At 34.8% G+C, this 24042-nt stretch overlaps 2 protein-coding genes across 9 annotated transcripts; both read left to right on the top strand.

The window, feature by feature from the left end:
• Positions 1–11168: 11168 nt before the first annotated feature.
• Positions 11169–15155, top strand: LOC107777327 (uncharacterized). Of its 8 annotated transcripts, none has more exons than XM_075226305.1 (4): positions 11178–11447; positions 12328–12796; positions 14456–14520; positions 14841–15155. In XM_075226305.1, exons 2-3 carry the CDS (start codon positions 12334–12336, stop codon positions 14503–14505), a joined length of 513 nt encoding a protein of 170 aa, XP_075082406.1. In that variant the 5' UTR covers positions 11178–11447; positions 12328–12333; the 3' UTR covers positions 14506–14520; positions 14841–15155. The 8 variants fall into 8 exon arrangements, with proteins under 8 accessions (XP_016452841.1, XP_016452833.1, XP_075082406.1 ...); XM_016597373.2 differs by lacking the exon at positions 11178–11447 and adding an exon at positions 11785–12134 and having other exon boundaries at positions 14901–15155; XM_016597362.2 differs by lacking the exon at positions 11178–11447 and adding an exon at positions 11786–12134.
• Positions 15156–16082: 927 nt separating this feature from the next.
• LOC107777373 (uncharacterized) lies at positions 16083–23896 on the top strand. Its single transcript, XM_016597383.2, has 4 exons — positions 16083–16535; positions 17560–21567; positions 21667–22524; positions 22608–23896. Exons 1-4 carry the CDS (start codon positions 16442–16444, stop codon positions 23753–23755), a joined length of 6108 nt encoding a protein of 2035 aa, XP_016452869.1. The 5' UTR covers positions 16083–16441; the 3' UTR covers positions 23756–23896.
• The last annotated feature ends 146 nt before the right edge of the window (positions 23897–24042 follow it).

The raw sequence follows: 24042 nt of genomic DNA, 5'->3' as shown, positions 1-24042 counted from the left end.
AGAACAGACTTTTGACGAAAGATTCTATCTCTCACTACGATACAAACACGAGCTTTTCATCAAGATTCTCGTTCATATTAATTCATACTTTTCTATCAGATCCGAGAATAATTCGAGCATTCTAGGATTTGTCTATCACTCATCATTGTCAGGAGAGACAATCATCTAGTTCAACCTTTATTGGGTGAACCGCTTCTCCCATTTGCTTAAATGCCTACATTATTGCCCATACTTTTCGGGATAGTTAATGCACCATGTTATCAATCCACTACCAAATCTGTTTAACATTAGTCACTCTTTCAGAACTCATATCTAGAAATATTATTATTAACTAGGTTTAACCCAGTATCATACAAATTCAATTGGTTTAACCAAAAGTTGCATTTTTTGGTCAAACAAGGAGATTTTTGAATTTTATAGCAAATCCACCTGTAGTGTTGAAATAAGAGATTATTTTTTTTGAAATGAAACAAGAGAGCAACGAGCTCTCGTAGCCCAGTTGGGTAGAGCACCCGCTTAGTAAGCGGAAGTCTTGAGTTTGACTCAACGAGAGCATTCTATTTTTTTGTATTTCGTCTTGGTTGTATACGGTTGGCACATGTTGTATTCGTTACGCGTCTGAATACAAGTGATGCAAGCTTGTAACAATTGAACAATAGTTATGAATGACAATTAGGCAAATTATAGTTACGTATGGTAATTAGGCTCTACATCGCAGTAGTACTTTATGGAAATTTCTCTTTTTATTATCAATTTTATAATAGAAACCTTTCTGATTTTTATAACTGAAACTGAAGCATAGATATCACAATATATCGTAAGAAAAAGGAAATTTTACCTCCTATAGCAAAGGTATACGCCCTATTTATTATAAACCAAAATTATTTTAAAATATTATTTTCTATAGCTACCTTTTATATTTTATAGCAAAATAGGTATTTATAGTATATACTGCCATTGAGGCATGAAATACGCTATTTATATTTTTTCTCTCTCTTTCTATTAATTAACACAATATTCCCTCTCATATTTTTTCTTCTTTCTCTCTCTCTTCGAGCAACTCAAGCCCTAGTATTGATGGCCAACAAGAAACAAGAATCTCTCTCTCTTCGAGCAACTTCCCCTGACAAGCTTTATAAATTAGCAATACGACATAGATGTTTACAAATTACCTACTGGATTTTTCCTCTTTTGCAATTTGTTTTTCCCTTTTGGTTTTTATTTTTGCGTTTGTTGCTTAACTTGAGGGCTGCAATGAAGATTCACTATCATTTGTTGGCATGGTTTCATATTTTTCTTTGGTAACCTACTTCTACTGTGTATTTTATTGAGAAAAGGAAAATTGATTCACTGATCATAAATTTGTTGTACGGAACTGACGAACTTTCTTCTCTTCTTGGTCGGAAAACACCATCTCCGACGAACTTTCTTCTCTTCTTTGCTATTTTGTCACATACAATGATACAAATACATTGTATTCTGTACAAATTCGCTCAAACACATTGTATTTTTATATAGATATATTTTTTTGCATGTATTTTATGTATTTCAAATATTTGTATTTTTTTTAATACAACTGAATACGCCTGTATTCATGCATATTGTACATACATTATGCATGAATACAAGATATAAATATTGAAATACACTGAATATAAACATTAAAATAGAACAGAATATAAACATTAATTATATTTAATTTTAAAATACAGTAAAATACGATAAAATACACTGAATACAAATAGAAATACAGTGAATACAACCAATAAAATATATTGAATACAACATTAATAATATATATTAAGAATAACTAAAATATTATTAATACAAATACATTTGAATACACTCAATATAAAAAAAAGCGAATACAATAGATACAAACATTGAATCTAATGAATGCAGCAGTAAAAAAAATTGAAATACACTAAATACAAAAGTTAAATACAACATCTATATACAACTGAAAAATCATTCTAATTAATTGGGTTGATAATGAGTCTTGTTAGAATTGATTTTGTTGCGTTATATCAGGAGTGTATCATGCTAATTGATATTATTTCCATTATTAGACAACTGGACATACCTAATTTTAAGGTGATTGTCGTTACTATATTCATGAATACATGGCGCGAATACATGTGAATACATGCGCGTACAACTGGACTGCCCTGATTTTAGGCCCTTTTTGTTTTTGTATTCATGAATACAGCAACACGAATACATGTGAATACATGCGCGTACAGCTGAATAGTAATTATATGAAGTAATTATGTATATGGTAGCCATAGGAAGTTAACAGGCACTAAACAATAGTGATTTCTGAAAATCCTCTAAGAAAAACAAGAAACAAAAAAATAAAATGTATGAAAATTATTGAACGCAAATGTCGTAAAACCATTTGATAGTAGTCCATGAAGTTGGGTTGCTCTAACGATATGTCCATGGGTTGGTTTAGAAGGCCCAGTTTCATTTGGGCTTTTACAAAGGTTAAGAGCAAGCCCATAATAGAATTCCATCTCAAGTTCTCAACTATGAACATTGCTCAACTTTGGATTGGTAGCAATTGATATGCTCAAAAGAAACATTCTAAGTGTTATAAAATAAAAGCAACTTAGTAAAACATGAACAAGACATATTGTTATGAAATAAAAGCAATTTAGTAAAACATGAACAAGAAATGGAGATAGAGAGAAGGAAGAGATTTTCTTCTTCAATTGTGTGTATTTTCCTATCTATTACAAGGCCTTTATATAGGCATAAAAAGTGAAGAAAAATATGTCATTGAATATGTCATTAAGCATAGAAATATGTCATTGAATATGTCATTAAGCATTTGAGAAGATCATGGAGGAAGAGTAGACATCCACCATAATTTGATTTTTCTTATAACACTCCCCCTTGGATGTCCATAGATAATGTACCTCGTTAAAACCTTATTAGAAAAAAAAATCCTATGGGGAAAAAAAATCCTAGTGAAGGAAAAAGAGTACACATGTTTAGAAATACGCCTTTTAGTTGCCTCGTTAAAAACCTTGGAAGAAAACCCAGTGGGACAAAACCTTATAAGGAAAAAAGAGTACAACGCGTATTAACTCCCCCTGATAAGAGCATCAATTCACATCCTTGAGCCTTCGCATCCCAATCTTGTACACTAGTTTCTTGAAGGTTGACGTCGGTAGAGATTTGGTGAACAAATCAGCCATATTATCACTTGAACGGATCTATTGCACATTGATATCACCATTCTTTTGAAGATCATGTGTAAAAAATAACTTTGGTAAAATGTGCTTTGTCCTATCCCATTTTATGAATCCTCCCTTCAACTGGGATATGCATGTTGCATTGTCTTCATACAAAATTGTGGGTGGTTTGTCACACTTCAAACCATATTTGTCTCGAATAAGGTGCATTATAGACCTCAACCATACACATTCTCGACTTGCTTCATGAATAGCAATTATCTCATCATGATTAGATGAAGTAGTCACGATTGATTGCTTAGTCGATCTCCAAGATATGGCAGTGCCTCCATATGTAAACACATAGCCTGTTTGAGATCGAACCATTTGTGGGTCATATAAATACCCAGCATCGGCATAACCAATAAGATCGGGACTGTAATCATTTTCATAAAATAATCCCATACCGATAGTCCCTTTTAGATACCGCAATATGTGTTTGATTCCATTCCAATGTCTCCTTGTAGGAGCAGAGCTATATCTTGTTAAGACATTAACTGAAAAAGTTATGTCAGACCTTGTAATGTTAGAAAGATACATTAGTGCACCAATTGCACTAAGATATGGTACGTCGAGACCAAGAAGCTCTTCATTATTTTCATGAGGTCGGAATGGATGGGCTTTATCCATATAAAATCATTTTAAAATCATTTTTAGTGTATGTTGATTGATGGACAAAAATTTCATCTTTCATATACTCAATTTGTAGACCAAGATAAAATTCTGTCTTTCCAAGATTTCATTACAAATTCTTTCTTTAGATAGTCTACTACTTTAGGACGCTCTACTGCTTTAGGAAGCTCCCTAGGAGTTCCAATGATATTTAAATCATTAACATACACGGTGATTATAATAAATTTAGATCCAGATCTTTTTATAATGACACAAGGACAAATTGAATCATTCTTGTGCCCTTCTTTCAACAGGTACTCACTCCGGCGATTATACCACATGTGCCCTAATTGTTTCAATCTTTATAAGGATTTTTGAAGCTTTATTTAATAAATTACTTGGAAACCTTAATATGCTTCAGAACAATTTAAATCCTTCAATGATTTCCATTATACGCATATCACATTTTTCTTGTATTGCCAGATTAAAACCTGAAATGGCGACATCCATCACAGGAGAACATGTCTCTATATAATCAATGCCAGGATATTTGCAAATCTTCTTGTGACACAAGCCGTCTTTATGTCTATCGACTTGACCTTCTTCTTTTTTTCGCACAAGAATACATTTATACCTCAACTGGCTTTATACTTTCAGGTGTTGGGACTATCCGTCCAACTTCATATTTTTCATGTGAAATCAATTTTCATTGCGTATTTTTCATTTGGCCAATTATTTATCTGTCCAAATTTCATGACAGATTTGCGCTCAAGATCCTCGTCAATATTAATAATATTGAGCGCTACATTATATTAATAATATCGTCGACGATCATTTTATATCGGTTCTACTATTATTCAATAAAGACATAACTTATTGAGATCTCTTTATCTTATTATTTTCAGGTACCTGAGCCTCTCCCATGAGGTCTTATGAAGTGTTATGTCGTGGTGCTCTTCTAGAGCACTTGCCTCCTTATTATGACCATCTTGAACATTTGCTCCTCTCCTTCTTCAAGGAGTTTTATTTTTGGAAACCGATTAGTCTATTATGCTTTATGCATGCCATGGACTCTATTCATTATGGACTTTATTTTATTTGGAGCATTAGCAGCTGAATATGACATTTAGCTTTGGGTCAGCAAATACGCCTGGCAATATTTTGCAAATGAATTATCACTTGAACTTCAAGTTCACATTTTCTCGTACGAGGATCTCGATGTACTCATAATAATTCATTACATGCATTACTTTTTCAGCTGCCCATTTTCTTCCCCTATTATTGAGATCACCAACACATATCCCTAGCCTTATTTGGGGATCTATCTTTGTGCACTGTGGTGGAACAATTAAATCATATAGCACATTCATATTTCTATATGAAAATTATTTGGTTCATGACCCTGAACCGATTGTGATAGGGAGAACTTATCATAACTTGGCTAGATGCTTACAAGTGTTGTTGTATATTAAATAATACATCAAATACCAAATTTTATTTTGACAATTTTGTTCTCATAACCAATGGTTTAGATATAATTGGAGGCATACAATTTCTACTAAACCAACTTGGATTTAAACCAGTATTATCAAGATAAATTATCAGAATTTATATTCTGGAACTATGCTCTAATAATTTGAGCAATCAATCTTGCAAAAGCCAAACTACAAGTTGATAACAAATGCACATGTGACCATAAAATAGATGCATCTATGAAAATCATATAATAGTAAACGGTCCACATGGAAGGTGACTGGGCCCATATATTTATCACCTTTTATTCGTTCCAGAAATCAAGGGATTCAATCCCTAACCTTAACTGGTATATCATGAGAATAAGCAGCACAAGAGAATTCTTGAAGAATCTTATATTTCTTCAATATATGCCAATGTAATTCTCAATTAATTTTTTCGCATCATAATTGAACCGAGATGGTCAACCGGTCATGCCAACTAATATTTATTTCAGTAAACTTCTAGTTTACTTGTGGCTTGTGATTGCATCATCATGCTTATACTTGTGTAGTACAAATAAAAAAAAAGTCAGGTAACCTTTCATATTTACCCGATATAATTATAGTAATATAAAGATATTCAATCTTCTTTTCATTTATAGTCTCAATATGCCAACCACTTTGGCTAATATATTTGTAAATCAAAATATTTCTTTTGAGACTTACTACAATATTAATGTTATGAACAATTTCATTCATCCGGGTAGTAACAAATTAGTTCTTTCAGAACTCTTAACTGTTTTTGTACTACAAGATCTTTTGTCACACCATCCATATAATGAATGTCTCCTTCACAAAGAGAATCATATCATAATAATTGTAATGTTCAAAATCATCACAAGCAAAATAATTTTTTTGCTTTAATTTTGCTTTTAATAACTTTCATAAGGCATGACAAAATATATTTTGGCGTATCATATGCATGCGATCAATGATATATTTATGTAACTACACAATAATATTCATTATCTTTCTTTGCCTCAAACCTCCCTTAGAGGTGAGTTGTAGTATTTATCCAACTATGCACAAGTACATTATTATGCATAATCTTTATCATATATATATATTTTCACATTCACTTTCAGGAATGAGTATGCAATCTCAATATTTATCACAAGTCACATTCTCTTCAAAGAATTTCTCCCTTTTTATAATTACCATAGTGATAACTATTATTATTTTGGCCTTTCGCACGCCCGCATTCATTGGTCAACCACTTGTCTTTATTTAGACTTATCATGCACTGTTATCACATTCACTTCAAGAATGGAGCAAATCAAGTGGGACAAACTTCATGCTTTTTCATGAAAATTATATTATTTTTTCTTTAGTTATTATTATTATCAATATGGTGCATTAGGACTCAAACCCAATGCCTTACCCATATAAAGGCATGCTGGGCCATAATGCGTTGAAACTTGAATCCAACATCGTTTCATCAACATAGTGCGTTGGGACTTGAACCCATTGTCTTACCCTCAAACTTTGGCATAATGGGCCAAAATTCACTAGGACTCGCACTCGAGCCTTTAAAATATTATTACTTCATAATTATAGGCATAAGTAAATTAACTTTCAAGAAGACATATATAACTATTTCAATCTTGAAACAATTCCTCTGCAATAAAAATGCTAGTTAGGATATATGTCATTTTATTTTCAAATGATACAATCACTTTTACATTTTAATAAATTAATTAGGGAAAAGGTGCAGATAACCTATAACCACTTATATTTCAAAGATTATAAGAACTTCACCAAAAAAATTCGATACGGAGGAATGAGCCTTATGTTTCCAGCAAAAATATTTCAGGCTTAATGCATAACTGTGACTATTATAAATTATAACTATATTGAGTTTATATTGATTGTATATTCGAATGCCAAATTTGCAAGGTACTGTAAAATCGCCTACATATTTGATAATTTTGCTTTCAATGAAATACATCATGTGATGGTAAAAATATTATTACTAAATTACCTTAATAATTATCTATCATAGTATGTAAAAGGTCAGAACATATATATACGTTAGAATATTATCTTTGTCCTATAAGAGATGTAGCAAATAAAGACATACCTTTCCAGTTCTTTATTTCACTGGATACAATTGAAACAAATATTTTTACTAAACACTGCACATAAAGTTAATGCAAAGATATGAAAATATGAATGAGTTTAGATGGATGTAAAACTTATCTTTATATTATCATCCAAGACATTTTTCATTGTACTTGATCTCATTGCCTGCTTATAACTTACATAGTCTTGACATAAAAGATTATGAAATGAGCAATTCGTGCTGATAACGTGTTATAAAATAAAAGCAACTTAGTAAAACATGAACAAGATATGTTGTTATGAAATAAAAGCAATTTAGTAAAACATGAACAAGAAATGGAGATAGAGAGAAGGAAGAGATTTTCTTCTTCAATTGTGTGTATTTTCCTATCTATTACAAGGCCTTTATATAGGCATGAAAAGTGAAGAAAAATATGTCATTGAATATGTCATTAAGTATAGAAATATGTCATTAAATATGTCATTAAGCATTTGAGAAGATCATGGAGGAAGAGTAGACATCCACCATAATTTGATTTTTGTATAACACTAAGCAAATATAAAGAAGTAACTACACTTTTATTAAAGTCAGTTCATTTATTCTATTAGTGATAGTACGTTATGCTACTTATAAAAAGGTCAATTTCGAGAAGAGTCAACGTTCCTCTCTGTCACACCACAAATACTGGCACATGAAAAATTTACTAGTTGTCTTACTCTTTTTGACAAAGAGACATATCAACAATAAATTTTTGATAGAACATGTTATCATACTCGTCCCTTAGGAAAATATGTTGAATACGATTAGAAGAATGTTGAAAGAGTTCTAACTTTTCCAATTTAATCAAAGTAACCATCTTCATTCACTTCCAGAATCATATCTATATTGTTAAACTCTATTCTATTCATAAGTTTCCATCATTTAAGTTACAAAAAAGTACAAAAAATTTTAAGTTGTCTCATGTACTTTTAAAGTTACTCCGCATATTAAAGTTTGAATTTCTAATCTAATTATAATTTATTTATTTATTCACTTCTATAAATGTCGACATCACTTAGTAAAAAATTCTAATATATCACTACTTATTGTTATGCAATTTTAAAAAAAAAGAAGCAAAACCATCTAAATCTATAATATTATCAACATACAATATTAAAGAGGAATATTGATCACTTCTAGAACTTTCTGATTTAAAAAAATCTGGCATGAAATGACATGATCATGAATTCAGGCCAGAACATGGAAAAGGCTAGGAAATAAAAGTCATAATCAAACCACAAACTGCCATGTGTTCCTCCTCTTTATAAGTTCAATAGAATCACTTGAGATTTCTCTCTAATAAAAAATAAAAATCATATGTTTTGTGTATTTGTATCATACAAGTTTGAAGATGAATGTCAATCCCTTCTAGAACTATCTCAAGTTATCAATTCTTATTTAAAAATTGATTGATATGAAGATGTTAGAGCTTATGTGGCATGTTATACAAATGAAATTACTTAATAATAGAAGTCATAATCCTTGATTATTTTCATAAATAACCAATTAGTGGTGCTTTTGACCCTATCAAACCAAAAACTGCCATGTTCACCCATTGGTTGTCTATAGTGACAAAGACATTAATCATTTCAGTTGTCATTAATGATTGGGGAAGGGATTTAAGTTATACTCATTTATTAGTGGTGTAATTAAATTTATAATAGTAGGTTAATTATTACTTTTATTAAATTATCATTTTGCGCTTCTTATAAGTTTTATTGGTAATTATAGATACAATTGAATCTAGTATTGACTGTATAAATATTTTTTATATAAGTATATATAGCTTAAGATCAGGAAGATATATATTTTTTTTAAAATTATCTTTTTAGAAAAGAATCTAGGTGATTTATTTGCATTGAAAACATGTTGCTTCTCTGTCCTTATCATGTGCTAGTCCTAATCATAGCTCATGGATTTGAAATGAAACATTGAAACCCACTAAGCAGCAAATATTTTACTCAAAAAATTATGATTTTTATTTATTTATTTTCTTGTGAAAGATTATTTGTTATGACGTTTGGTATCTTTGTGGCATGTATGAAATGCAAGTTTGAATACATCAAAGAAGAAAGTGATTGATATTCAATTAACATTGTCATTATCATAAGGTTAATCACACTTTAATAATTTCGATTTAAACAACAAAAACTTAAAACTCCGCTACTTACTTCCATAGTTAATGTTGATATCAATATTAATGAATTTGCACCTGAATTGTGTGAATATCTTCTCTTACCAATCGGGTTGTGGTGGAGTGATAAGTACTCCTTCATCCTTAACTATAGGTCTCGATTCGAGTTTTGGTTATGTAGTCGCTTGATGTGACATTTGCTGGTGTGACTCCGTATTTAGTCGGGTCCTAGTGTAGGTACTGGATGCCAGGTAGGTCTGTGCATAATTTAGTAAATACCAAATTATCATACCGAAATCGAAATTTTTGGTATTTGATATTTGGTATTTTGGTATTTGGTATGGTATTTGGTTTATATTTTAAAAATAATTTAGTATTAGATATGGTATTTGGTATTTTCTTTAAAAATACCGAAATACTGATATCGTAGCGAAATATGTATTGGATTAATTTTAAATATCCTCTCATCCTTGCAGCCCCCAGTTACCAGAGAACTTAAGGAGAATATTTCTAGTTCCATGTTCTTTAGTTAAAGCCTGCGCGCCACCTATTTTTGTCTATGTGGTTAATGGATGTTACCCGAATGATTTTTGTAAACAACACTTATGAAAAACTTATTTTGGTCACATTTGAGAAGCTTACTAGTGTCTGGTATTTTACGGAGATGCAAGCTAGAGCTTTAGACCAGACATACTTACATGTTGATGAAATTTGTAAACGTTATTCTAATCTTATGCTCTTGTTTATAGAAGTCACATATATGATGTGTAGTGTTGTTGCATTCATAAGATTGATTTTGGTGGCTAGTTGTAATTTTAATTTTACTGGCTAGTTAAGGTGTTATTCTCCCCTAAATATAACGTTCAGAAACTGCTTTAGAACCGAATAAACCGAAGTTACCGTACCGAATAAACCGAAACCGAAAGGCAAAAAATCGAACCATACCGAATTTAATTAGGTACGGTATTGGTATAGCATTTTAGGATACAGAATACCGAAAATACCGAACCGAAATGTCTAAATACCGTACCGTACCGACCGACGAACACCCCTGGGCCCTTTTGGCCATAATTGTTTTTACTTTTTTTCGAAATAAGTGTTTGCCCATGAAAATTTCAAATTTCACTTCAAGATGACTTTCGAATTTTTTCAAATATTTGAAAAACTCCAAAAAATTATTTTTTAAAATTGTTACTTCAAATCACTCGCAAAAATTTAAAATTACATTCATGTCCAATCACAACTCTAAGTTTTAAATATCATTTTTACTTTAATTTTTTTGTTTTTAAGTTTTTAGGAATTTCACAATTCTTTTGCCTAAACGCCCACTAAATACTTTCTTGCCGAAATTACTTGAACTATACAAACACGAAATTGACTGGCCACAGCAGCAGCCACGCTATCTATTTTCCATGGGTCCCACTGTCACTCTGGCACTATTATCTGACCTGGCAACCACATTTTTTAATAATATTATTTTCTTAACTCCTATAACCAATCTTATCGGCACAACACACCCAAAATTTCCAAAAAATTCCATATCTACCCCTTTCCCTAATTTAAAGGCCAATAAAAAATAAAAATCAAATCCACTATCTTCACGTAAACCTCAAAAGAGAGGATAAATCTCTGCTTAAACTCTTGTTTTATAGCTGTTTTTATAGTTGCTTTAAATATCTCTGTTTCTGGTTCGGTGGTTGAATTATTGAAGGGAAAAAATACATAATATCTTGTCCCTAATTTTTTATGATTTTGAGATTAAGGAGCAAAAAGAAGAAGTGGGGTTTTGAATTTTTGGTGTAAATTCTGGGTTTGCACAAATTCTGATTTTGTTTTGAGTTTACAAGGTATATACATTGGCTTAAGCCTTAACCTTATACGGGGTTTTCTTGTTATCTGTGCTGAATCTTTTTTCAATATTCCAAGTTAGATGGAGAAGGAAAGTTTTTAAGGTTCTTTTTGGAAATACCCAAATTGGAATCTCAAAAAGTTACCTTTTTTGTTGTTATTATTTTCTGAATATTTGAGTTGTCTTAAAAAAATTTTATTTTTCTGTTTAGTTATGATGGGGTAATTGGAAAGCTCATTTTTTTTTGAATTTTAGATTTGAATAATGGTAGTGGGATTTTGTTGAGCTGGTTGAAATGGGATTTGATTTTTATTTTCAGAAATTCCAGGTTGTAACTTGTATATTCCCATTAATTGAGCTAAATTCAGCTATTTTTCAGGGTCAATTGTTTGTTGTTCTTTTCTTTTATGACCTATTTTTGGGGCTTTTCATTAGCTGTCAAATTATGAAGCTTTGTTTCAAATTGAACATGAACATGCTTTGACTGGTTAGATTTGATTGCTAATAAAAATGTAGAAAATAAAAGGAGAAGAATTTGAATTATGTTGTGTATTTATTTTAATTAGGAAACGTGCTGGTGTCTCACCTTATAATTGAATAATGGCAATATTGTAGGCCAGATTCAATGGAACAAGATCCCTCTTTCTTTGGGGTTATACGGCTTTATTTTAATTCAAAATTCAAGGTTTCTGTACTCTTGTATATTAATAATAACCAATAATAATATTTTCCATCCCTTTTCTTGATATTTGCTTAAGCATAACATGCATGTGTTAATGTTTGTTTGATATTGTTTTGATTGTGTTCATCTTCTTACCCTATCTTTCTTGTAACAGAAACAAATCAATCGGTTAATTTTGATAAATTCTTGGATATAGGAAAATATGGCCTTGACATTTACCCCATTGTCATGGTTGCTTTGGAGTGGAAAGCATCAAGAACCTAAAATCTCAAATGGTTCATCTTCAAATTCATCACCTGATTCAGGATTGTGGGAATTGGATACTTTGAAGTTCCCTCTCGACCGAAGGAGGAACATGACTTCCTCATCTAGAAAGGTTAAGCGAAAATGGCAGAGTCGTGAGGAGCGAAAGATTGACAGGGAATATGATATTGTTATTGTTCCATCGGACGGAGGATGTGTTTCAGGGTCTGAGTCTGATGATTCAGACTGGTCGGTTGGATGGTTGGAACCTCACGGCCCTGGATTTCATAGCGACGATGATTCAGATGATAGTTTTGCTGTGCTTGTTCCTTGCTATGGCTGTGGTTGTGCTAATGTGGAAGAAAATGCACAAGACAAGTTTCTGCAAGCCGTGGGAAACTTGAATGATATATATGCCACTGGTAAGAGTTTCTTTCTGTTATGTTCTTGTTATTTGAATATGATTTCTGCTATTGTTGTTTGTATCTCTTGGATGACGTGGAAAATTTACCGATGAACTTTGAAGAATAATAAACACCTTACTATTAAAGACCTTATAAAAGGCTTCTCTTGGGTTAATCATTCATTGCTGGTAAAATTGGCCATTAAGTATTAATATTCATTCAGATTTGCTGCTTTTGATACTTCACTCACAGAGGCTCTATTCATTGAAAAGTTCAATCCAATTTCTCAGTTACGCTCACTATAACTAAGTGGATTATGCGAATATATACCATTAATCTTCTTTATACGAATGCAACGCCTTACTGGTTCCTCATGCCAAATATTTGTCGTTTGTTTATTCACATAGTTAACAAGAGATTAGGGTTGAGGCATAGCAATACTAGTAGTAGTCGTTGCAGCTAACAAGAGAGTATGGAAGGCCTGAGTGAGTAGCAGATGTCAGGAGGCTAGAATTCCACCTCGTGACACTTTGCCGCTAGGTTGTTCCCTGGGGACCTCATTGATCAAAGGAGTTCAAAATTTCCAAAACCTGTATTGATACAGTATGTGTTGTTGCTTCTTGACACCAAGAGAGCAATGTGGCAATGCTTCTAAAGCAACTACTTTGATGAATGTCTTAGTTTCCTTATTGTGTTTACGAATCTGAGTATTTGGTTAGCTGGAAAGACTTTTGAAAGTTGAAATGGTTTCACTTTTGCTATTTTTTTTTTCCAGTTTAGAATTTGTCCTTAAAGGGAGAGTTACAAGCTTGTTAAAAAAATTTGTAATCTTTCTTCAAGCATATAATCAGTTGAATTAAGTTTTGCTGCTTTGCTTCCTCTTAAATCCGCCGTCTTACTTGCCAAAAGCTTCCCTGCAGTAAGGTGGTTATTCAATGAAGTTACTTTCATTTAGATTGTTTATTGAATGGTCATCTTGTTGCCTATAAGGTTTCTGTAATCCAGAGAAACTAGGTTGTAGTTCTTTGGCCTTCTTCTTTTCTCTTTCAGAAAGGTGGCAGTATTAACTAGTAATAGAAAAGACAAGAGTGCCATGGCCAACCAACATTAGAAATGGAACATTTTCCCTTGTTATATTCAAGGAGCATCTCCAACGCAATAAATTACTTGCCCCTTGTACTCTTCTCGCACTGTATACTCTATGTTCTGTATAACTAGGATCTTGGTCTTGTCCATCACTTGATCAGTTAATAGGAATTTAGCACCATGTTATTATCGATAGTTGGTGCATAGATTTGCATGATTCTGTTACTCCTTGTTGCGAAGGAATCTGTGATTCTTACTTTGCTAGACCTTTTATATATGTTAGATTTTAAATTTGCTGTTATTGATCATGAAAGATTTTAACTTTGCTGTTATTTGAAAGTCCTCATGTTTTCTACAACATTGTTCTTTTGCTATTACACATATTCTAATATGAAATTTTTTCCTTAAAACCATTTAGTTTCTTTCTGATTGTGCATAAATTTATCAATAATGCATTGAATTAGATAAAGAAACAAAAAAAATCTATAAAGAGTAAACTATTGGTAGCTTTCCCTTTCCATCACACAGTTCTTTTAGCTGTGTACTTTGTATGATTTAGGATTCTTTCTTGACTTTGGAATTTACATGCAGAGAATAAGAAGTATATGGAGCACTGGGTCTCATCTCTGAGGAATCGCTGAAATCTAGCAGTGCCGGTAGTGCTCTGCTACTTCTGCTGATTGCTCATTACAATCTTAAATATGAACTTTGTAGAAATCTAAGATTGAAAACAAAATGAGACACTAAAAAGAAAAGAAAAAATAATCTGGGAAAATTTGATTTGTAAAAAGAGTTCGGCTTGAAGGACATTAATGTTTAGGGAGAAGAAACAGCAGAGGACAGAGAAATAATGCTGTTTCCTATCCACTTGAGATCTCAAAAACAAATTTTTTTTTTATAAAAATTCAAAAAAGAAAAGGGAACCTCCCTTTGGTACGTCATGGATAATATGGTTTCTTCTGTGTCTGTTCTCCAGAATTGGCTTTGAAGATGTGTGACCTCTACTTGCTTCTTGAACATTGGTGTAAATTTGCAGTGGAAGGAGAAGTAAAGAAACGGATGACGGAAAAGACAGAATTCTTGAAAACAAAAGAAGCAAAAGGAATGGTTGTGTGTTATGCTTTTTATCATTTTTTATGTAAATATCCGTGAATATGTAAATATGTTCATCCAGTTGTAAATATGTCCATCCAGTTGTAGATAAGTTGTTTGATTGATAACCTTCATAAGTATACTGTAAATAATTGGAAACTTATGATTGCATAAAAATGGCACTGCTGTTTAATGGTGATATTTTCATATCCCCCATGTTGTTATCCAATACTTCCTAACTTTTGTTGGCTATGCTGTTATTGAAGTTGTTGGGTGGAAAGAAATGACAGAAAACTTGCCTTAATCTGCTACAATACCACCTTGTTATCACTACTCAAGAAGAGGAGAAAAAGTGATCAAAATGGGTGAGGAAAGGAGAACTTTTAATATGTATAAAGAGTAAAAAGAGGGGGGAAACTCCCACTAAACATCTCAACAAAAGAAATTCTCTTGCTTTTTGAGCTCCAGTACCACCTTGTTAGCACATCGAAGCGTAGGTCAATTTCCACTCAAGGGAGTGGCATTAGCATAGGTTTCATTGTTACTATTTGAGAGTCCAACAATTTTTTTCTTTCCCTTTCACCATAATTTTTTCACATATTTTCAACTATTTTAAATAGTAAAAATGTTGTTACTCAGAGTATTTTTTATATCTAATTATGCGGAATTTTATTTAAAAATGTTAAGAAATTGATATTCAAATTAAGATAAAGAATTAGAGAGTCTGATCCTTGAGCTCTGGACGCTTTCAACATTTTCTTTTCCTCCTCCAACATTCAAAAGAAAAAAAAATGGAAGGGATGTAGCAATATTGACGGATACAACAATAAAAACAACAAACCCAGTAGTTTCTCACGAGTGGGGTCTTGGGAGGGTAAGATGTACTCAACCTTACCCCTAACCCTGAAAGGGATAAGGCTGTTTCCGATAGACCCTCGGCTAGAATTAAAAAAAAGAGAGGAAAAAGTCATTACCCCTAACCCTGAAAGGGATAAAGGCTGTTTCCGATAGACCCTCGGCTAGAATTAAAAAAAAGAGAGGAGAAAGTCAAACCATTGCACCCCTCACCAAAAAGATAAAATAAAATAAAAAGATATAAAGAAGAGGGAAGGACATGCAAGCCATAATGTTATGTTAAACTAGTTATCTGGCAGATCCAGGAATTGCCAATTGTTGAGTTAGTTAATGGGGTTCCTACACTTGTGCTTATTGTTTCTAAAGAGATCTAACACCCCTTTCTTTGACCTAGTATGTTATGTTTCCCATGCATTTTTGCTCAACACATCATGTACATTCTCCTTACAAAAATTCTTTATTTTTTTTGCCTCTCAAGAATACAGATTCCAAATAATCATAACTGTGTTTATTTATATGGTGGATCTCATCTCTTGTGGTAGATGGTGAAAAGCAATGTGTTATTCACAACTTATGGGCAATAAAGAGAAGCAAGTAATTGTATAGTGAGTGAAAAAAGGAAGGGAAAGAATGTTACACAGAGCAGCAAGAAATGCATATTCATGGTGGTGGGCTAGCCATATTAGAACAAAGCAGTCAAAATGGCTGGATCAAAACCTCCAAGGTCACTTCTTTATATTCTATATCTTCTTATGATGCAATCCTTTTCAACTTCTTAATATCTTTTTGTTGGTATTGCTTGTTGCTTCTGCTTTCTTTTCATCTTTTGTTGAGCCCGGGGTCTGTAGGAAACAACCTCTCTACTCTCAAGGTAGGGATAAAGTCTGCGTACACATTACCCTCCCAGACCCCACTTGTGGGATTATACTGGATTTGTTGTTGTTGTAAAGTCATCAACTATGCCATAACAGGTTATTTTTTCAAGAAAATAACAGAATCTTGAACTACTAGTGTTTTGTACTGCAAATGTTTGTTGTTCCAATGAGCCATAAAAGAAAGAATACTAGAATGTTGGACCAAAAAATATAAAACTACTATAGTTGCTTCTTGTTTGGGGTATTAACAAAGGGTTCAAATTATATACACTGATAGTTTCAGGATTTTCGCACTATCAGTGTAATTTAGCTTGTTATATCAGGTTATTTTCCGGGTTATCAGATAATGTTTTCTATAAATAGTTACCTGAAAATGGAGGCAACTTGACAAGGCCTTGACTTTAACTCCTCTTCTAAGGCATCATTAGCTAATACAAATACATTTAGCTTACTACTATTTGTCTTGGAAGGCATTGAAAGTAGGAAAAAAAATGATAGCAAAGGATTTTTCTGGGATAACTATAACAGTATAGTTCAGACTTGACATTTATTCATTTCTTCTGTTGCCTTATAAATGCTAAACTGGAGGGGCGGGTCCGTTATCCACTGAGTTTCGAACCGTGCGCCATTGCCACTGGGAATGTGTCTGTTACTAAAAAAATGCTAAAGTATTCTCATACATGTATGATGCTTTGCGCTGATAAAAAAAACATGAATGATCTTTCTCCAAAAAAAAACGATGTATGATGCTTTACTTACTTGTGGGAATTCACTGGGTTTGTTGTTGTTGTCGTCGTATGATGCTTTGCTTATACAGAAGAGAAAGAAATGAAGTGAAAGGAAAGAGCTGATTATTTTGCTTGTTATTTGCAGATATGGAGGAGAAGGTTGAGTACGTACTCAAAATCATAGACGAGGATGGAGAATCCTTTGCAAGCCGCGCAGAGATGTATTACAGAAGAAGGCCTGAGCTTTTGAACTTCATAGAAGATTTTTTCCGGAGTTACAGAGCTTTGGCAGAGAGATTTGATCATTTATCCAAAGATCTTCAGACTGCTAATCGAACCATTGCTACTGTTTACCCCGAGAGAGTTCAACTGTCGATGGAGGATGAAGATGGCGAACATTTTCTTGCTGCAATAGAACCTCATAATGAATCTAACGAGCCTCCCAAAAGCTTACCAGCCGCGCCAAAGTTAAGTGTCCCAAAAGTTCCTTCTTTTGCCAAACGAAACGCCAAACCTTCAAGATTAATGTCAAAGAAGGGACTGATCAAATTCAATGTTGACAATGCAACTACTGCTGCTCCTCCGACTTCAGGTCTTAAAAAGTCTGAGGCACTCCAGGAAATCGATAGGCTTCAGAAGGAAATTTTGGGACTTCAGACTGAGAAAGAGTTCATTAAGAGCTCATATGAAAATGGGCTAGCGAGGTATTGGGAAATTGAAGAACATGTCACCGAGATGCAAACAAAAGTTAGCAGCTTGCAAGATGAGTTTGGCATTGGCACGATGATTGAGGATGACGAAGCTCGGACATTGATGACTGCCACAGCTCTGAACTCTTGCCAAGAGACCTTGGCTCGGTTGCAGGAAAAGCAGAAGCAATCAGTGGAAGATGTCATCGCTGAGCATCAAAAAATTTTAGAGGTCCTCGGAAAATTTGAGACTCTAAAGGGAAAATTTGTAAGTCACCTGCCACATCCACAAGTCCTCTCTGAAGTAAATAAGTCTTCTAATCCAGATTCGGAATTGAAGAAGTTGAACCGACAAGTGGAAACTTCTGAAACAAAGAAGTATAATCCAGAGAAAGTGCATTCGAAAGTTAAGGAGTTGCAAGCTAATTCTGCCACTTCTTCCATGTCCGATTTGGCAGAGAAGGTTGATGAACTTGTTGATAAAGTCATATATTTGGAAAGCGCTCTCTCTTCCCAGAATGCTTATGTAACTAGATTAAGAGCAGAGACAAATGAACTTCATTCACATCTGACCAAAGCGGAAGAGGAGAAGGGGAGTTTGGTTGAAGATTCAGAGAGCATGAGCAAGAGGATAAGACAACTAGAGGAAGAACTTCTCAATGTTCAGAATCTCAAAGACTATCATCGCCAACCTCATCTTACTGAAGCAAGTTGCAGTTTTGATGATCTCTCTGACAAATTGCTCAATAAGAAGCAAGATGAAGATGTCAAAGATACTTTGCTATCCAATAAAGTAATCGGTGTTTCAGCTGTCGATAAGGCAAAGCAGTTTCAAGCTCACAAAGCAACCATTCCTGGAGCAAATGTTCTGGGTAGCTCCATAGGTATAAGCAGTAAGGATTGTCTGAAGAAAGAAGGCTTGCAAGCAGAGGAGGGTTGTCTTAAAGTTGACCAGCAAAACCTTGTCGAAAGCCACTTGAGCAATGATACTCAAGATGGACAGACAGGTGTCGCTTTAGAAGCTAACCAGGGTGTTTCAGGTGTCGATAAGGCAAAGCAGTTTCAGGTTCATGAAACGATCATTGCAGAAAGAAATGTTCTAGGTATCTCCAAAGGTGTTAGTACTAACGACGGTCTGAAGAAAGAAGGCTTGCAACAACCGGAAGGTTGTCTTGAAGATGACCGGCAAAATTATGCGGAAAGCCACTCGAGCAACGATAATCAAGATGGAAAGAGGGTTGGCACTTTAGAAGCTAACTACGGAGTTTCAGGTGTCGATAAGGCAAAGCAGATTCAGGTTCATGAAGCAGTCATTCCCGGAGCAAATGTTCTAGGTATCTCCAAAGGTGTTAGTACTAACGACGGTCTGAAGAAAGAAGGCTTGCAACAACCGGAAGGTTGTCTTGAAGATGACCAGCAAAACTATGCGGAAAGCCACTCAAGCAACGATACTCAAGATGGAAAGAGGGTTGGCACTCTAGAAGCTAACCACGGAGTTTCAGGTGTCGATAAGGCAAAGCAGTTTCAGGTTCATGAAGAAGTCATTCCTGGAGAAAATGTTCAAGGTATCTCCAAACGCGTAAGTAGTAAAGAGGGTCTGAAGAAAGAAGTCTTGCAAGAACATGAGCGTTGTCTTGAAATTGACTGGCAAAACTTTGTTGAAGGCCACTCAATCAACAATACTCAAGAGGGACAGATGGGTGGCACGTCAGAAGCTAACCAGGGCATTTCAGGTGTCGACAAGGAAAAGCAGTTTCAGGTTCATGAAGCCATCACTCCTGGAGCAAATGTTCCAGGTATCACCAAAGGTGTAAATAGTGAGGACGGTCTGAAGAAAGAAGTTTTGCATGAACAGGAGGTTTGTCTTGACGTTGACCAGAAAAAGCTTGTTGAAAGCCACTTGAGCAATGATCCTCGAGATGGACAGATGGGTGGCACTTTAGAAGCTAACCAGGGATCAGGGTTGACAGACAAAGAGATGATGACCACTACTACGCATTTGGTGGCATCACAAGGTGTATGTGTGAGGGAGAAATTGAAGACAGACATATGTGCAGATCAAGATCATTCTGGAAAAGCTGAATATACTATGTACGTGGACTCCAACTTTGGTAATACCCATAATAGTTTTCAATCTGAAGATGCTGCTGCCAATCAACAAAACTATTACAAAGGAACTGAATATAATGTCAAATCTCCTGGTTATGACTCTATGATCTCAAAACAAATCAGGATTGGAGAGGAAGCAAAGAAACAAGATAACCTCATCCCATTTGAAGGTAAAGAAGAAAAGTTTCCAAAAGCCGATCATCATGACCAAGACAATTTTACCAAAAATGGTCCTTTGGAGGAAGCAGCAGATGTTGGGATAGAAAAAGGTTTTGACAGAAGTCAACATGGGCATGTCGAACAAAGGTGGACAAATGATATTGCTAACAGAAGTGATGATTTTCCCGGTTCTGCTCCTGTTGATCAGAAGAAGGATTCCAAAGAAAGTGAATGCATCACATCTCCAGGTTGTGATGCAATGATCTCAAAGCAAGTCAGAATGGGAGAGGAAGCAAAGAAACAGGATATTTGGGATAACCTCATCAAAGGTAAAGCAGAAAAGCTGTCCATATCCGACCTTCAGTATGATCATGACGATTTAACAAAAACTGGTCCGGCAAAGGATGCAGAAGAAGTTGAGATAGAAAAAGGGTTTGACAAAAGTCAAGACGTGCATGTCACAGACCACGGCTCAGCCACCAGGAAAAATGTCGGGAAGGTCGAGCAAACGGGCACAAATGATCTTGCAGACAGAAGGGATGATTTTCCCAGTTCTATCAAAGATAAAGCAGAAAAGCTTTATAAAACCAACCATCAGAATCTTCTGAATGATTTTTTCCAAGACGCGCCATCAACGGATTCTCCAGATGTCAATATGGAGAGAGGATTTGTTGGAAGTGGAAGCTTTCATATTTCAAACGATGACTTGGCCGCAAAAAGACATGTGAAGAAGGAAAAGCAAGCCAGGACATTAGATGCTGCGGACACGCATGATCATTTGAACATGTCTCTTGAAGGTAAAGAAGAAAAGCTTTACAAAAGCTACCACCAAAATTATACAATGGATTGTTCCCAAAATTCTCCATTGAGGGATTCTCCAGAGGTTGAGATGGAAATGAGGTTTGGTGAAAGTGATCTACATGTTTCAGATAATGAATCCGCCATCAGAAGAGATATGAGAATGGAAGAGCAAGCTGGCACCACAGCTATTACAGAGAAAAGTGATTGTCTGCACCTTCCCCGGGAAGGTAAAGATGAAAATTCTCAGAAATCCGACCATCTGAATTACCAGTATGATCTCCGTATAAGGAATGCTGCCGACATCAAGATGGAGAAGGCATATCGTGAAAGGGAACACATAAATATTTCAGATGATTTCTCAGCTATCAGAGAAGAGAGAACAGAGGAGCTAGCAGGTAAAGCAAAGATATTGCAGATTTTACTGGTGATTTTCTAATTTCTGTCAAAGTTAAAAAAGAAGCTTTTTTTACATTCTAACTTTCCGAACAATACAGTGAGGGACGATCCACATGCAGAGATGGAGGAATCCAACAAAAGTCTGTCTTTGAGTTCATCCAATGATTCAGCTATCTCAAAAGATGTTAGAATGGAACAGCAAGCAAGCAGAATAAACATTGCAGACAAGTGTGCTTCTTCTACAAGCGAAGAGGGAAAAATCTCTTCCGACCAAAGAAGTTATTTCAATGATCTATTGCAGGTTAGTCCATCTGGAGCTACTCGAGATGACACTTCAGGAAGGGGATCCAAGGAAGATGTTCATACAATGAATCCTCCTCGTCATGATTCAATTTTCTTTAAAGACACAGAGATACAAATTCAGAAGCTGGAATATGACCCTCTCAATTCAGAGAATTACCTTGATAACATCCATGTGAAAGGTCAAGGAAGCACTCTTCAGAAGTCCACTCCAGAAAAACCAGACCAAGATGAAGGTACACGAGCATCCATTAGTGGCTCAGGGATCTCAATCGCTATGAACAATAAAGGTAGAGAGAAGGTAGGTGATGATCATGATGTCAAAGTAGCGGTTGGATCTGCCACAGAAAGCTTCTCCAAATTGAATGAAAGCAAGCAATCAGACAATTCTTTAAGAAATATGGATTTCCGGAACAATATCAAGTCAGAGGAGCAAAACAATGATTTCATTCAAGTAAAAACAGATGGCGACTTTCCACTATCCAATTGGCATAACCAACTTGAAGAACATTCAGCAAAGGTCCAAGTGAGAGATATTCCAAGCACTGGCCCCGATAACGAGCTAGAAGAATGGGAAAGTATTTTAGATAATCTTCCATCCGTCTTAAGAGATAGTAAGAGAGAAGACCTACACAAGGATGAATTCCCAGATCAAGGTACCTGTGCTTTTAAGCTGTGAAAAAATATATACTCTCTCTCTTTGTCAACTAAATTAATTAACCTATGGAAGTTGTTGCAGGGAATCAAGAGTTCAGGACCGTCCACAATGGGCTCTACATGGAACAAGAAGAATCGAGATTAGAGGATGACCAACCAAACTGGAGAGAGCTGTTCCTAAACAGCTTGGATGACAGAGAGAAGATACTACTTGAGGAGTACACATCAGTCCTTAGAAATTTCAAGGGTGTGAAGAAGAAGCTCAATGATGCGGAGAAGAAAAGGAGAGCGAGCCACTTCCAATATGTTGTGCAGATGAAAGTTTTAAAGAATGCTAATGCCTTGAAGGATGCACAGATTCTGTCGTTACAGCACAGATTGAACTTGCTTCAGTCAAAAGACGTTGAAACAGAGTTCTTGGATAAAGCACTCGCACATTCCACTGACATCAGACAGGAAGAAACTATACCAGAAGAGACAAGAATCTTACGTATTGGGGGGGATGACGGAGACATCAAAGTTACTGATGTCGATGAAACACACTCCTTCACTACTGTTGAAGAGAAAGTACGGATGGACATTGATGATTTGCTGGAGGAAAACATAGAGTTGTGGCTCAGATTTAGCACATCATTTCATCAAATTCATAAGTTTCAAACTTCAGTTCAGGATCTACAAGCTGAAATAAAGAAAGTGAAGGAAGAGTGCAATCAAGGTACAGGTCAGCCACAGTCGCTACTCTCAGGCATCCGCCCAATCTATAGACATCTAAGAGAGATACAAACTGAGTTGACATTGTGGTTGGACCATAATGCAATGCTGAAAGATGACTTACAGCACAGGTTGTCGTCTCTATCTAATATTCTCGATGTGATAACAAGATTGTCAAAGTCAGGGTCTAAAGAGAATGATCCAGTGCTGAATGCCTATCAAGCAGCAAAATTTCAAGGAGAGATTTTAAACATGAAGCAGGAGAACAATAAGCTAGCAGGTGAACTCGAAGTAGGCTTTGAATGTATACGGAAACTCCAAGATGAGATCCGGAGCACATTGTCAAACCTGGACGAAGAACTTGGGCTGAAAAACCAACAAGCAAGGCCTCGATCTAGAATTCCCCTGAGGTCCTTCCTGTTTGGAGTGAAGTTGAAGAATAAGAGGCCGTCCATATTTTCCTGTGTAAATCCAGCATTGCAGAAACAGTACAGCGATTTAACAGCAGTACCAAAATAGATGCTTTTAGCAGCAGTAGCCAAATAGATGTCTCTCATTTCCCTTCTTTTCTCTCCCCTTTAGCTCTCTTGCAGTCAATTCTTAATATTTTAAAAGTGACCTGCCTTTATTGAGTAGAAAGGATGCCAGATTTTGTCGTGCTTAAAGAATTGCCATGTTCTTATTTTCAACTATTTTGTACTTCTCAAATCCACCTATTTCTGCAAACTACACAGCCCTTTCTTTAAGACCTGGTTTCACATATTTAATAAGCCTACTTCAATTACGTATGCTGAATATATAGATTT

Source organism: Nicotiana tabacum, chromosome 12, assembly GCF_000715075.1.
Source record: "Nicotiana tabacum cultivar K326 chromosome 12, ASM71507v2, whole genome shotgun sequence".
NCBI lineage: Eukaryota > Viridiplantae > Streptophyta > Magnoliopsida > Solanales > Solanaceae > Nicotiana > Nicotiana tabacum.
The sequence above is the reverse complement of the archived record's forward strand: the minus strand, read 5'-3'. Positions and strand labels throughout refer to the sequence as shown.

Excerpts from the sequence above, each read along its gene's own strand:
- LOC107777327 (XM_016597328.2), top strand. The coding sequence starts at position 12,075 with ATGGAACAAGATCCCTCTTTCTTTGGGGTTATACGGCTTTATTTTAAT. Across the intron at positions 12,135-12,327 it reads ATTTTAATTCAAAATTCAAG|GAAAATATGGCCTTGACATT; the intron begins GTTTCTGTACTC and ends TCTTGGATATAG. Across the intron at positions 12,797-14,840 it reads GAATGATATATATGCCACTG|AATTGGCTTTGAAGATGTGT; the intron begins GTAAGAGTTTCT and ends TCTGTTCTCCAG.
- LOC107777373 (XM_016597383.2), top strand. The coding sequence starts at position 16,442 with ATGTTACACAGAGCAGCAAGAAATGCATATTCATGGTGGTGGGCTAGC. Across the intron at positions 16,536-17,559 it reads GCTGGATCAAAACCTCCAAG|ATATGGAGGAGAAGGTTGAG; the intron begins GTCACTTCTTTA and ends TGTTATTTGCAG. Across the intron at positions 21,568-21,666 it reads GAGAACAGAGGAGCTAGCAG|TGAGGGACGATCCACATGCA; the intron begins GTAAAGCAAAGA and ends CGAACAATACAG.